Consider the following 15,024-nt stretch of genomic DNA (forward strand, 5'->3'; position numbering starts at 1 on the left):
AGTTTGATTACTCTATGAATAATAAATAAGAGTTTCTTGCTAAGTCCACTCTTGGAATTCGAAATATGTTAATTAATTAAGTCTATAGCAGACATTAATTAATTAATGGATGTTTTCATCTTAAGCGCGGGAAATGAATCAAATGCAATTAAAGGAAACCCGGAACACTTGTAATTTCGGATTTGGAAGGCAGTGCAATATTACTTCTGTAGTGGCTGCTCGTAATATTCCAATATAAGCTTACATTAAATTGTGGGTTCAATTTAATTAGTAAAAAGCTAATTGGGTGAGGCATGTTCCAAATTCTTCCTTAGATCCCTGACTGGGCCCAATATGTGACTTATATAAATAGGAGAATAAAGGAGACAGAAAACATAACAATTTATTATCAAAAATTTCGTCCCCCTCTAAAGAGAGAGCTCGAAATTTGTGCCTCCTCCGTGAGCTGAGTTCTGTCTTCCATTATTCGAGTCCTAGTACGTTGGTGAGATTTGCCCACACAAATATCAGCGTATAGTCCGGGACACCAGTCAGAAGATCCGAGGTCTTGTATTGAAGATCTTCACGTGGAGACGGAGCAAGCCATCATCGATTCTTGATTGAATCAACAAGGTAAATTGGCTAATTCCGTAGTAAACATGTTTTAGGGATTTTATGTGCTAAAGCATGTTTTAATTCAAGTTATGAGCATGATACATGTGATAATTACCCGAATAGATTTTGTCTAAATAATCTGCTAAATAGATCAAATTCATGTGATCCGTTTTGAACGCACGCTTCCGCTGCCATCCCCTTCAGGTACAACCTATGAATGACCCCAACCGAAGAAGTCAGTGGAGAACCTAGTGGGACGAAGGTGCTGAGAAACGTTGTCTCGGAAGAGGAGCTACGCAGACCTCTACCCCAAATACAGGATCCATTTTTCTTGGATGAGGAACCAGCGAGAAACGGTGAAATCGGAGGCATGCAGCCCAAGGTGGACTCGCCTAAGGAAAAGGGACCGACAAAGGAGACTCCAGCCCAGAATATACCCAAGGAAAACTCCGGAAAGGCTGTTGAAGGACTGGTTGAATAGGAGAAAGGAAAGAAACCGTTCCCTTACCGTTTCATGACCAAAAGGAAGAAAGAGAACCCAGTGGATTACATGTCGATTTTCGGGAAGCTGGATGTTACCATACCATTCCTCCAGGCCGTGAAGCTACCCCACTCGGGAAATACATTAAAGAGTTCATAGCCGAGAAAGCCCATGAGGAGGGAAAGATCATGGTGGAAGGGATAGCATTAGCAATTGTGCAGGAAAAGCTACCACCCAAGAGAGCCTATCCAGGTATGTTTACTTTGCCTAAAACTATAGGTGATGTAAAATATAGGGGGAAATCATTAAGGGACGAAGTTTGAATTTGGGGGTTGGTTGCAGCTTTGCAGGGGGACAGTGAGTCGGAAGGCGCGTGTGCAGAGAAAGAGAGACGACGTCCAATCAGGGGGTAGAGCTCTCAACCGTCTCCCATATGAATCGGCGTGACCTGGAAACCGCCTGTAGCCGGTTACAAACCCTCAAATGCCTTTTCCACCCTCATAATCAAACTGTCTCTCCCATTTCACTTCACAAACCCTTACCTCCATCCCTCTCTCCAGAAATTTCCACCATTCTCTCCACAAAAGCCAACACCCGCATTACCACCAGAAATTCACCGAATTAAGCCATGGGAAAGAAGAAATGGGCGAAGAAAATCACCAGCGAGAAACCTACTTCAAACCGTAGAGAAGAAACCCCAGAATCGCAGCCGACAATGGAAGAGCAGCCAACGAACCCGCAACCACCGGAGCCGACTCATCAGGCTCCGACGATGGTTTCTTTGGACGTAATGACGAAGTTCCTTCGACAGCAGGACCCAAGTCGAGATTGGGCGGATGAGTTTGCCGGTTTTAGCCGAATCGGGGGCAATTGGAGCATGACCGGAGAAACCCCAGCAGTACCTGCATCAGAACCGAATGTGCAACCCACAGCACAACCACCCACTACCATTCCGACTTCATCAACAATTGCGCCAGAAAGGGAACCTCCCTCGGCGACCGAACCCTCGGAATCCGCCCAAACTCCCCAACGAAGTGACTCAATGGATGTTGACCCCATCTCTGCCTATTACGACTCTGAACTAGAGGAAAGGGATGCGAGAAGAAGAAATGAGGAAAAGAGCCAGAAGGGAGGCGATGAACCAGAGAAAACGCCAACAGCGGAGCCCATTCCTCAAGAAACGGCGAAGGAAGAGATAGATTTAAATGAGACGGCCAGAAAGCAGGGCCTAATGACTGATGAAGAATTTCAGGCTCTTCTGGATGAGGTAAATTGGACGGAAGATGGTACGGCCACGATGGCTGAGGGCCTAGACCTCGCATCAAGGGCAGTAGAAGAGGGTAAGAAAGACGATGGAGAGAACAACTCAGAAGGCCTAGCCGAACGGCCAGTAGACGAAGTGGTGGGAGGCCAGACTGGAGAAGAAGGGACAGAGTCAACAACTCCCTAGAAAGAGGTGGGGAAGAGTGATGTGCATATTGAGGAGGAGGAAACAGTAGAAAGAACAGAGGTACCCGGACCAGTGGCACCGCCAGTGATAAAATCAAAAGCTGTCAAGAGGAAGTTGGTGTTGAAGGGCGACCCTAGGGCAGAACAGCCAAAGCCGAAGAGGGTGTCGCAAAGATGCTTAGGGAAGTGGGCATCCAGTAAAGCAAAGGTAAACACGGCGGCAGATCCGGTGGAGATTTTAAGTGAAGAGGAAGGGACCACTCCCACAAAACCTAGGGAGGGATCCTTACCCACTACTGATTTGGAGGATACTATGGTGGCAACCGAAGCGGTCTCCCAAACGCCGAGTGACCAAGGCGAAGAGACGACGCAGATGGCTGAGGGGCCGGACCTCACATCTGCACCAGCCAGTAACGTCAAGCCGAGAACTGAAGGTACTCGTATCAGTACTGAGACCCGACCCTCTGCCCAGACCATCCTTCAACACACACTGAGAAGGAACCGGAAGACGAGCGAGATAGTGATGAGGACAGACACCATGCAGAGAGAAAACGGAAGGGGAAGGCCCCTATGAAGAAGAATCCCAGCAACAAGAAGCCACGTACAGTGAACACTGGCATAGTCATTACTGAGTCAGTTCAGCGAGCCCAGGAACACCGGAGGGAACAGAGTGATAGCGAATACGCTGTCAGTGAAGAGTCAGAATCGGACAGCGACATTTCCTTGGAGAATGAGGAGTACAGTGATCAACAGCTCCCGCACGATCATCGGGAGATAGTACATCCCCTGGTAGAGAGACTGAGGTACCGGCGCTGGACAGTGGACCTTACTGATGATCTGGTGGAGGAGATGAAGTTATTCGACTCTAAGAAGCTACAAAAGGTTTTCGATAGCAATGATGAAGGGAGTAAGCAAGTGAAGAGCGGAAAGGTACTTCATATTCCTTCTTTAGATGAGTTGGGTGCCCGCCAGCAGTTTCTCTCTTATTTGCATGCGTTAGGATTCGAATGGTTATTGGAGAATGGGAACCCGAATATCAGTGTTAGGCTAGCAAAGGAGTTCTTTACTACATTCAGATTTAGGGTCACCACAGATTTGGACGAGGTTTTTATTAGGTTTCGGTTGTTTGGAGGGGAGATAAGCATGAATCTGATTGAATGGACAGTACATTTGGGGATGTGTAGTCTGGAGGAGGCGATAGGATCGGAGTGTCAGAGCAGGGAATGGGAAATTCCCCGTAGACACGTAGACTTCGAGCCCCAGGAGGCATGGGAGGAATTAACTCACCCGGCCGCTGGGAAGTTTGCATCCACTCTCTCTCGCTCCATCCATTTCAATAACCCAATCCTACGCCTAGTACAACTCCACTTGGACTTCAATTTGCTGGGGCAGTCGAACTCCGCTGTACGAACGTCAATGACAGAGTTATACCTTCTTTGGTGCGCCAAGCGCGGAAGGAAGTTACATCTGGGTTTTTGGACTGCTTACCAATGCCATCTAATTGCCACCCATCCAGCGAGAAATCTCACCCTCTGCCATATCTTGGGAGTGTTCATCAGAAACAACATCATCATCACAGAGGCTGAAGGCTTATCCCCTCAAAACATGGTAGATCCCCCTGGGTTGTTTGATACCCCATTCTTCGTCCGAACGAATGCTGTTTACATGAGGCAAGGAGTACCGCATTTTTACGCGATGGGTGAGGAAGCTATACCGACTGGGAGAACTACAGCAAGCCAGGAAACACAAGATCAAGAACAGAGGCAGGGGAGATTAGAGAAGACAGTGGAAGAGTTGGCGGAAGAGAATCGGCAAGCTAGGACGGAGTTAGCTCGCCTGACAAATGTGATGGAAGGGATTCTGAAGGAATTAGCGGAAGGAAAGTTAGTACGAGGAGCTGGACCAAATGGCCATGGAGGCCAGGATGATGAACCCAGGGTGCCGGGGACAGAGGTAGCAAAACGAGAGGAAGAAGGTATCAGAACGAGCGGAATCTGAGGAAGAACCATCCGGGAACGAGGAAGAGGATCTGGCAGAGCCACCTGCACCAAGCCCTGCTCCACGGAGGAGTAGGAGGAACATGTGACCACCACCCCCTTAACAAGTTAATTTTTCTTTTCATTTTTAAGCTTTAGTTTTTCGTATTTCGTATTTTATGTTTTTTTAGGTAGTATAATCGGTGTAGTATGTGAGAAGTAAAGGGTTTGCTATTTTTGGTGCATGTGTTTCTGTTTATGTGTTTTTATTTTTGGGTGCATGTTAGCTCACACTTAGTCCACTGCGCAGCCTAAGTGTGAGGAGTTTTTGTATATATGTGCGTGTGTTTGTTGGGTTCTGTTTAGGTTTTAAAATTCTCCCACTTAGCCTATTATATAGTCTATGTGTGAGAAGGTTTTAGTAGAAGCATGTGTTGCTTGTTTGGTATGTTTGTGTGTCAGCCATACTGGCCATTACCTTTTTCCACTTCACAGCCTTATCTGAGGGCAGACACTTGTGAAGCGGGAGGGGGGATGCAATGGCCAGTATGCCATGTATATATGTGTGGTCTGTGTTTTTGTTTGTCTAGGTCAAGTTTTTTTTTTTAATATACGTGTTGATTGGGCTTAAAACTCAACTGCCTCAAACTGACGGTGAGGGGAATTGAGGGAGATAAGACATGCTGGACAATGGAAACCACCCCCCTTAGTATCTCCTAGTCACTGTAGATGATGCAAGTATGAGTGAAAAACCCATCCTTAGAGCCGAACACAAAAGCCCTCTTAAATGTGAGTTAAAAGCCTAAAGTGGAACCACTTTCCACTCATCCAGAAAAGAAAAGAGTGGCTTCCACAAGATGCCTAGGGTAAAGTGACCGCGTGTAGCATACACTGAAGGCAGTAGAAAATCCCCCCCCCCAAAAAAAAACCCCTTAGAACCTCACTTTCGAGTCATATATACCCAGATATAACCCATCAGCCACTGGGACTGTGTGCGTGCAAGGCATAAGGCAAGGAGGCAACTGGCCATAAGGACATGCAAGAAAGAAACCAACTGGAGCGAGAAATGGAGAAGAAAGGAGAAAATCGACCAGGAAGTCATTCCAGGTCCCAAAAATATAAGAAGGAATAAGGGTGGCGAAGCCACAAAAAGGAAAGAAGAAGAATGTGAAAAAAATGGTCGAAAATACTTGACCACAAAAAGATTGAGAAGGAACAAGGGTGGCGAAGCCACAAGACGCTACTGACCAGTTGGGAAGCAACATCAGAAAAGGTCCAGCCAAGCAGAGGTGACAGCCAAGAGCCTGAGCGCACACAGTTTCCCCACATCGAAATAAATTAGAGATTTTTTAGCCTAGAGCCTCAGGAACAACCAACCCAAACACTACAAGCCAATAGCCCCGTTACAAGCTTTAAAGACCTTCGGTAGCCGCACGTGAGATCTAAGTCCAAAGCATCTGTGGTTCAGCGCTATGAGAGAATACAGTCCTAATATTCCCGGTGAGGAATGGGTGACTGAGCGAATCTGGTGTTTGGCCAAGAGTTTGGGTGATCTTGACGAGCGGATATACTGACTAAGGCTGGATTGCACCTGACCCAAAGGGGAGGGATGGTTGAAAATATAGCCCGATTGACGTGTTTAAGTGTTTCTTTTGTCTTTTATGTGTGTTTGTCTTGTTTATGTGTTTTTCTTTGCGTCATAGTTTAGAGTCTAGGTTAGGATAGAGTCGGTTAGGGGTGTAACCAGGCTAGAATTCGACTTATTGGTTTTTGTTTGTTCTTGATGCTTGAGGACAAGCATGTGGTAAGTGTGAGCAGATTGATAAGTCGTATTCTAGGCCTTGGTTACTGGTCAGTATAATGTGAATAATTGGAATATATCTGCAAAATAGTTGCTAAAGTGTGCAGGGAAAGTGTTCTAGCCCGTATGGGAATGTTCGGATAATTCAGGTGAAAAGGGCGTCAGTAGGGTGCAATACTGACCAGGATGCATGCCAAAAAGGCTCGAGATGGAGAAGAAGGATAGCTGGGAAGATCAGCCGCAAGCAAGGGGCAAAAGAGTCATTTCATGAAGAGAGTCTACCCTAAAAATCAAGGGAGGCCTCCCTATAAAAGGAAGCCACTTGGAGAGAGAATCATCATCAATTAGTTCATCACTTCTACGCTTAGTTAGAAAGCTCTCTTCGGTAGATCGGTCCCTCAGCATTATCCTTCATATTCTCATTCCTCGCCACAGCCATGGTCACCTGAAGCTCATCAGTTCGCCGGAGTTCCACATCATCTCGTTTTAGTCAGCGTGTTTCGTAGTGTTAACAATTTCATCGCCCGTAGTGGCAAAACAATCTTTAATTGCTTTCTTAGTTAATCGCACTTTGTTTTCTTACGTTGGATCGGTTACATTTTTTATATTTGCTTATTTTGAAGTCTTGGTTGTGATCCAAACGTTTATGATATGAAGTTGTTTTTATGCATCGTTTCTTGTTTGATTCTGTTTCTTTCTGCCTAGATAGCTTAGATCTAGTTGTTACGGTAATTTCCAAGTATTGCAAGCATGTTTTCTTTTCCGAATTAATAGATCTGAGTTCAAGAGTTTAGATAGCTGTTAGATCTTAGATCTGAAATGGTTAAGTGTAAAAGCCTAGTTTACGTGATTTCTGCCACCTTGCATGTCACCTAGTAAGCGTAATTTCAGTTTCGTTAGTTTAATCTTTTGATTTGGAGTTTAGATTGTAGATCTGTTCTTGTGGAGTTTGTTAACCTGAATTTCTCGTTCATGGAATCTGAGTTATTTGATTTGTGTTCATACTTGGTGGAGAAGACAATGTCTACATCCAAATTTGGGACCACTTTTACTTTTTAGTTACTTTTTGCTTTTGTCCTTTACTTTTCTCTACCTTTTCTACTGGTACCCTACAGATCTGTCAGCCTAGTCACCTAACTACCACTTATTCTCTGATATGCCATTTCGTCTTTTATAGCAACCCCGTACCTCCCACATAATTTCTGAAACATAATGTTCCCTACTCTCACGTACACAGTTGCTTATCAATCATCTCTCACACCTCCTAGTCAGTAGAATACCACATTAATTTCCAGTCTAGTTAGAATCTCAACCCAAAGCGTGGTAGCTAACCAACCTTTCCAGAATATCACCACAATTACCAAAGCGCTTTCATCTCTGTGGGATTGAGGAATTATTGATAGCCAGGTTCAGGATTAGCTGGGATTTTCTATCATGATCAGTAGGATACATCCTTTGCTTGACGCGACACCTGCAACACCTTGGCTCTTTCACTCTTTCAGCCCCAGAACAGTGGAAGTCAACGTGGATAACTCAGTCTTGATATCCCGTATATCGGTCCGCACTCCCTCCAACTCCTTCTTCCACTCCAGCGTGGCCAGATCCGTCACTGAACTCCCCTCCGCTTTAATGGCTGCCTCAGTCTGTCCGACCTCGTAGAAATAGACTTCACCGTCTTTCGTGTACAACAGCCCCTTGTTGAAGAAGAAATCCACATTAAGCTGCTCAGGGGGATCGCACATTTCTAGAGATGGTACTGACTTCGCGATCCTCTTCGTGATATTCCGCTGCAAATATGTTCCAAGAAGATGACATGTATAGAGATGGCGAGGAGTGTGGGTGGTCATTAGATGGCACGCCTGAGCTAGCCAGTACCCGAGATGAACTTTCACACCTTTCATGTCGAGCACAGTTGATTATGTCGACTCCAGTCCCAGGAATCATGACACCGCCAACTCTCCAGTCAATGGTATCACCAACTTCCGGTACATCTCAGCCAACGGAGACGTCCGTGGACAGTACGTACTTGAAGATTCTTGAAGACATAAGGGGAAAGTTCAGCCTGAGCGACAAGATGAGTAAGGTTTTCTCCGAATTGGATGAGAAATTTAAGGAGGAAGAAGAGCAGCCAACCCCTATTCCCATCAGATTTCCGACCAGAGAGCTAATCCTGACGGAACCAGCAATGCAACCCCTCAGTACACCAACTACCTCTCAGACTCACGCCCTTGTGTCAAGAACCACCAGATTTGCTGATATTCTGGAACAAAAAGCATGGATCAAAGAGGGGGTGGAGTCCGCCGAGGAAGGAAACAGTCGAGAAAAAAATGGAACCAGGGGGAAAAGGAAGAAGGTACTTTGGGGTCAGTTGGGGAAGAATCAGCAGGGAAGGCACTAGAAGTGGTGAACGTGGAAGAAGAAAAGTCAGACGATGACAGGGGAACCCTAGATGAGAGGGCAATTAGGAGAAGCTTCCGTACACAAAGGGGGCTGGATAGAGAGGAACTCAAAAGCATGGGGGAAGAGGCTGCAGTCTAGGCGGCCACAAAAAGAGAAGTTGCGGAAAGGAAGAGAAAGGGGAAATAGTTGGTGACTGTCACGACCGCCCTTACTAAGGATAGTAAAGACGGGGAAATCGTAACTAGGGGAGGAACTAAGAAGCGGGGAAGAAATTGGGGGACACAATAAAAGACAACATTTAACAGGAACCTCAAATAAGCTTCAAGAGATAATATTTTAATCTAGCAAAAGTTAAGCAGCGGATTTGTGTCTCAAGGTACTTAATGTCATAAAACAGTATCAAGTAATGCGGAAGACTTCTAGAAAAATAATTTCAAGCAAGGCAGCGGAAAATAAGTATCAAAGGAGAGTCTTAGGATGACGCCCATGTATGAAGACACAACGGATCCGGGAATTCCTAAAGCTCGACTCAGCATCCGCCGCAACCTCCCGCTCAACCTGCACATAGAGAAAACATATGCAGGGCTGAGTACTTGATATACTCAGTGGGCTCATGCCGAAAATATTTTATAACAGTTATGACATCCATACCACAGTGAACTCGAGTTTTACATATAAATAAGAAATATCATCGAGTATCACAAAAACAGTTTCATAGTCTGGCTAGACAATCAATCTCCCCACTTTCTCAACAATCCAACAATCACATCATCTTTCCACAGTTCGACGAAAGTGTGGCCACACTATTCGCCCACGAGACCGGCCGACTAGCAAGGACGACTCCCGATCCCACGAGACCGGCCGACTAGCAAGAACGGCTCCCGACTAGCAAGGACGGCTCCAACTCCAAAATGAAGCAAGAACAAAGAATTGGTGACGGATTTGTTGAGAGGGAGGGAGGCGTGTGGGAAGAGAGGGAGAGAGGGGGCGTGTGAAAATGGGGGCTATGGTTAGGGTTTTGAAATTTATATTCTAGGTTTAATCCCACACTTAAATAAAACAATTAAAATTGTGGAAGAATAAAATCGAGGTCAATGAATAAATCCCACAATTAAACAAAATTAGGCGTGTATTGAAGGGGGAGGGGGATTTTTGAATTTTATGCTATTTAATTAGCAAGGATATTTATTTGGTATTTACTTGGAGAGAAATATACTCACAAAAATAGGTAAAAAGATAGTGAGTATCTCATAAATAAGGTAACAAACAATTCAAAAATCTCCAAGTAGGGAAAGAAGGGAGGGGCGTGTGATATGGGGGAGAATTAAAGGAAAAATATTCAAATCCCCCATGAATTAGGCATAGGAATTAATTTGATATTTATTGGAATAGAAGGGATCCCACAAAATTAGTAACAAACTATTAATTCCCTTAAAGAAGGAGAAAGGGGTCGAAAATTTGGCGGAGCTTATTTCCACAAGGAAATAATTTAAATCCTAATTTAAATAGGCTAAGAGAAAAGTATGGTAAGATTTAATTGGATTTAAATTCAAGGAAGGAAATAAAACAAAGTACCAATTAAATCTACAAAATAATTCCTTCTCCTAATCAATAGGAGATTTTTGAAATTTTCAAGGAAGGAGGCAAGGGTCGAAAATCATGTAGAATAACGTAGGGACAAGTTGATTTGGATTTAATTTGGATAAATATCCCAAAAAAATTAATTAAATCCCAGAAAGAAAATACTATTTCAAATAATTAGGAGGGCCGAAAATTCCAATAAAATGGCTAGAACAAATATGCATGACCCCATTTAATTTAATTCGCACATTGAGAAAAATAATTCACCTTATTTCTCATAACTCATAACAACAAAATTCACAACATTAACTTAATCACATAGAGAATCAAATTCCATAAAAGAAATTCCCATTCAACATCCACATTAACAAAACAAAAGTCAAAAAATTTCGGGGTGCTACATCTTTCCCCTCTTAACAGAAATTTCATCCTGAAATTTGGTCGTCTCACAAAAACAATTCGGGATACTTTTCCTTCATCCTATCTTCTAACTCCCACGTGGCTTCCTCGGGACCATGGTGTTTCCACAACACCTTCACGGATGCTATGGACTTGTTTCGTAACTCTTGCACCTTTCGATCTAAGATTGCTTCGGGTCTCTCCTCGTAGCTCATATCGGGGACAGGACAACCTCTTCTTGATGAATCACATGTTTGGGATCAAACACGTACTTGCGCAACTGCGACACATGGAACATGTTGTGCACATTCCCAAAACTAGGAGGTAACGCCAGGCAATACGCTACAAGACCTACTTCATCAATTATCTCGTACGGCCCTACCAAACGTGGTTTCAATTTGCCCTTGAGTCCAAACCTCACAACTCCTCTCATCGGGGATACTTTCAAGAACACTTTGTCACCAACACCGAATTTGATCTCCGTTCGGCGCACGTCGGCATACGACTTCTGCCCATCCTGGGCTTCTTTGATCCTTGCACGGATTTGATGCACAATTTCGGTCATCTCCTTGATAGCGTCGGGTCCTAACATCTTTCTTTCACCAACCTCGTCCCAGTAGAGTGGGGACCGACACTTCCTACCATACAGGGCTTCATACGGCACCATGTCGATCGTCGCTTGATTGCTATTGTTGTAGGCGAATTCAACCAATGGCAGAACAAATTCCCAACTTTCTTCTCGGTCTAGGACAACGGCTCGCAACATATCTTCAAGTGTTTGGATCGTCCTCTCCGACTGCCCGTCAGATTGCGAGTGATAAGCAGTGCTAAAACGATACAACAAAGAGAAGAAGGGAAAAAGAAACATAAGAAGTTCTCAATTTCTTTTATTGAAAATTTTGATGCACATAAATTTTATTTTCTTATTTTTTATTTTTTATAGTATACTATTGAAATATTAAATATTAGAATTAATTTATAAATATGCTAAGAAGTGTAATTATATATAATATTGAAACTAAATGCATCTAAAATACTTTTAGCATTTTTATGCTTTTATTTCTTTAATTAAATATTTTGATGCATTTTAAATTTATTTTTCAGTAAAAATAAAATTAAAGTTTTCTCCCACCTTTAATATTTTTCCTTAAATTTTTATATATTATTAAAAAATAAGATTAATTAATCAATATACTAAAAAATTTTAAATTATCACATTTTATCACTACTTCTATAGATTTTTTATAAAATAAAAAATAAAGTATCATTTAGTATATTAATTTGTTATGACTACAATTTACTTTTCTTGGAATATTAATTAATTAATATTCATCAAAAATAAGTTTTCTTCCATCTTTAACATTTTATTGTATATGTTATTGAAATTTTTGATGCATATAAATTTGTTCTGTTGCATAACAAATGTAAGTGTTCTTACACTATTAATTTTTTGTTTTCTTGCTCAATTTTATTAAATTATTTTTACATGTTATAAAATATATTAAAAATGTAATTAATTAATTAATATACTAATAAAGTTCACATTAATTAATTTCAATTTTTAATAGTATAATATAAAAAAATTAAAATAAGAAATAAAATAATATGCATAAAAATTTCAAATTAAAGAAATAAAGACCAATAAATTGATGAAATCTTCCATAATAAGTTGATGAAATCTTCCACATGGTTATTGATAACACTTATCAAAAAATAATTAGTTGGTCACACCAAACCATATTGCCAACTTGGTATGTCAAGACCATGTAATATTTTCTCCTCTAACTAAACTCTTGTTACTAATTATTCCCTCTGTCTCACTTAAGATGACTTTCTTTTTATTTTGTCTCAAACAAGATGACATATTTCTATTTTTGGTACCTTTCTCTCACTAATTAATGCAATCAACTACTTTTATCTCTTTAGAATTAAATATTCATCTCTCTTTCTCTCAACATTTAATACATACACACTCTTTCTCTCTTCAATTAACCACAATAACCAACAAATCATAAAATTCTGTACCGACTAAGAAATACGTCATCTTAGCCGGGACGGAGGGAGTAATAAATTATATATTTGGAAGAAACTAATTAGAAATTCTATGTATGTGAGTCATTGGATTCAATATGCAGTTCTTAGTTCTCATTTTCAGAACGTTCCTACTTGATCATAACTTTTTCTATATACTCTTTCCGTCCATGAAAAGTAGTCTCATTTTATCATTTTTGGATGTCTACAAAAAAATCCCATTTCTAAAAATAGAAAAAAAATTCATACTTTACTCACTTTTTCTCTCCTCTCTCATGCTTTACTTGTTTTTTCTTCATATCTCTTTTACTTTACCTACTTTTTCTCCATATCTCTTTTATTTTGCCAACTTTTTCTCATCTCTCTTACTTTACCGTTATGGACGGAGAGAGTTAAAAATATCAAGTGAGAGAAGAATCTAGAAGTGAGGTCGGCGACGAAGTGAGGTCGCCGCCGACGGTGGCGCAGTTGTTCCTGCCGAGATAGTTCGAGAGAGAGATTTATGTGAGGTGGGAGGGAAGGAAAACAGAGAAAAAAATGTTTATGATAAAGGTTTTTGAAAAAAATTGCAAAGTGAAACTAAAGATTTAGATTTTTTTTTCTTTTAGGCTTTTCTAATTCTATGTACCTCACGTGAGATTGGCACCAACCACATAGGATAGATTTTTGTTTATTTTATTATTTCTTTTTTTTATCTTTTCAATTAATTCTTTAACAAATCTTCTAATCTCATATGGATTCTTTTCTTTAATTAATTTTAATTGTTTCAATCTCAAATATTTAGTAACTAAATTTAATTTATGTAACTATTCACCTAATTTAATTTATGTAACTATTCACCTGATTATGCAAATATTTAGTAACTAAATTTAATTTATGTAACTATTAACTATAATTCAAAGATTAGATTTTTAAAACTTATTCAAATTCATGTTATTTGTAATACCCAAAAATTTGAGGCGTTACATAGCAAACATCAACATATCTCTCTAGAGCTTGAGAGTTAAATCCAAATTGAGGCGAGTTGATGGATCATTCTCATTCCCCTTGTCTTCCTCAGCAACACTCTTGACCTCATTGACCGGCAAAAAGTTGTACTCCACAAGGTTTTGATCTGCATTGTTGATAGCCGGTGAAGAATCGCTAGAGCTCGCGTATTCGGGCTCACTGGCTGATGAGTTGACGGATCGCAGGAAAGCACGCTTTCGATAGGTTATGGGATCCCTCACGAAGAGCCTCTTCTCCTCCATACGCTCGTTGCGGTGGGCGTTTTGGTGGCCGCCCAACGCCTGAGCCGAAGGGAATCTCTTGAAGCAAAATGTGCAAGTGAAATCCCATGACTTAGCCTCCTTTGTTAGCTTCATCACCTCATCACCATCCTTCCCTTTCTTCACCATCTTTTTTTTACACATAAATAAGAAAACTAAATTAATTTAAAGAGAGAAAGGTTGATGAGAGGAAGGCATGTGAAAGGGTTTTTATAGCAAATTTTGGTAAAGGGTTATAACTTAATTATAACAATATGTATGTAACAACTCTTTTTTTAATCACCCCTTGTATTTGAAAATCAGTAAGCATTATTTTTTCTCTTTTTTGAATAATTTGAGATTCTAACAAATCTGCATGGAGTGAAGCTAAGGGATTTCTTGACGATACACGTGAGATTTTTGGAGTTATTAATTAAGGTACCAACTTTTCTTATCCCGATGTATAAATCGGGAGTGAAGCCAAATTGTAGATTATATCAACTCTACTTTTTCACTGATTACTTCACTTTTTCTTGAATTATTGCGGCTAGTTGCCGTGATCAGTAACACTTGCAGTTACTACTTGAGATATTTAAATAAGTAGGAAATCAAATAAATAATGTAAATTCATAAATCGGTATGTCCATATTTAGGATGAGAATGGGAGTTGTGATTTTTTGGTCCTAACATGTCAATAATAAACCTTGGTTTTAATTAGAATCACCGTTCGATTCTATAGAGCTAGTCAATTTTCATAGAATAAAATTTTATAAGTAGCTATTACTCCCTCGATCCCATAGAAAAAGTAATTTGGGGATAATATAAATTTTTGATATAAAATTAATATTCCCTCCGTCCCATAATAAGAATCACATTTTGTCATTTTAGTCCGTCTAATAATAAGAATCATATTTCACTTTTACCATATATAGTAAGTATGTCCAACATTCCACTAACTCACTTCATTCACATTCTATTATAAAACCAATATAAAAAAGTGGGTCTCATATTCCACTAACTTTTCCGACCCACTATACTTTACATTTCTTAAAACTAGTGCAAATA

At 40.9% G+C, this 15,024-nt stretch overlaps 2 protein-coding genes across 2 annotated transcripts; one reads left to right on the forward strand and one right to left on the reverse strand.

The window, feature by feature from the left end:
• Positions 1 to 1,703: 1,703 nt before the first annotated feature.
• On the forward strand, positions 1,704 to 2,525 carry LOC121810586 (cell surface glycoprotein 1-like). Its single transcript, XM_042211347.1, has one exon. It carries the CDS (start codon positions 1,704 to 1,706, stop codon positions 2,523 to 2,525), a length of 822 nt encoding a protein of 273 aa, XP_042067281.1.
• An 11,176-nt stretch (positions 2,526 to 13,701) lies between these two features.
• On the reverse strand, positions 13,702 to 14,109 carry LOC121810587 (zinc finger protein KNUCKLES-like). The gene has a single exon (XM_042211348.1). It carries the CDS (start codon positions 14,107 to 14,109, stop codon positions 13,702 to 13,704), a length of 408 nt encoding a protein of 135 aa, XP_042067282.1.
• Between the last annotated feature and the right edge of the window lie 915 nt (positions 14,110 to 15,024).

This window comes from Salvia splendens, chromosome 7 (genome assembly GCF_004379255.2).
Source record: "Salvia splendens isolate huo1 chromosome 7, SspV2, whole genome shotgun sequence".
Taxonomy (NCBI): Eukaryota; Viridiplantae; Streptophyta; class Magnoliopsida; order Lamiales; family Lamiaceae; genus Salvia; species Salvia splendens.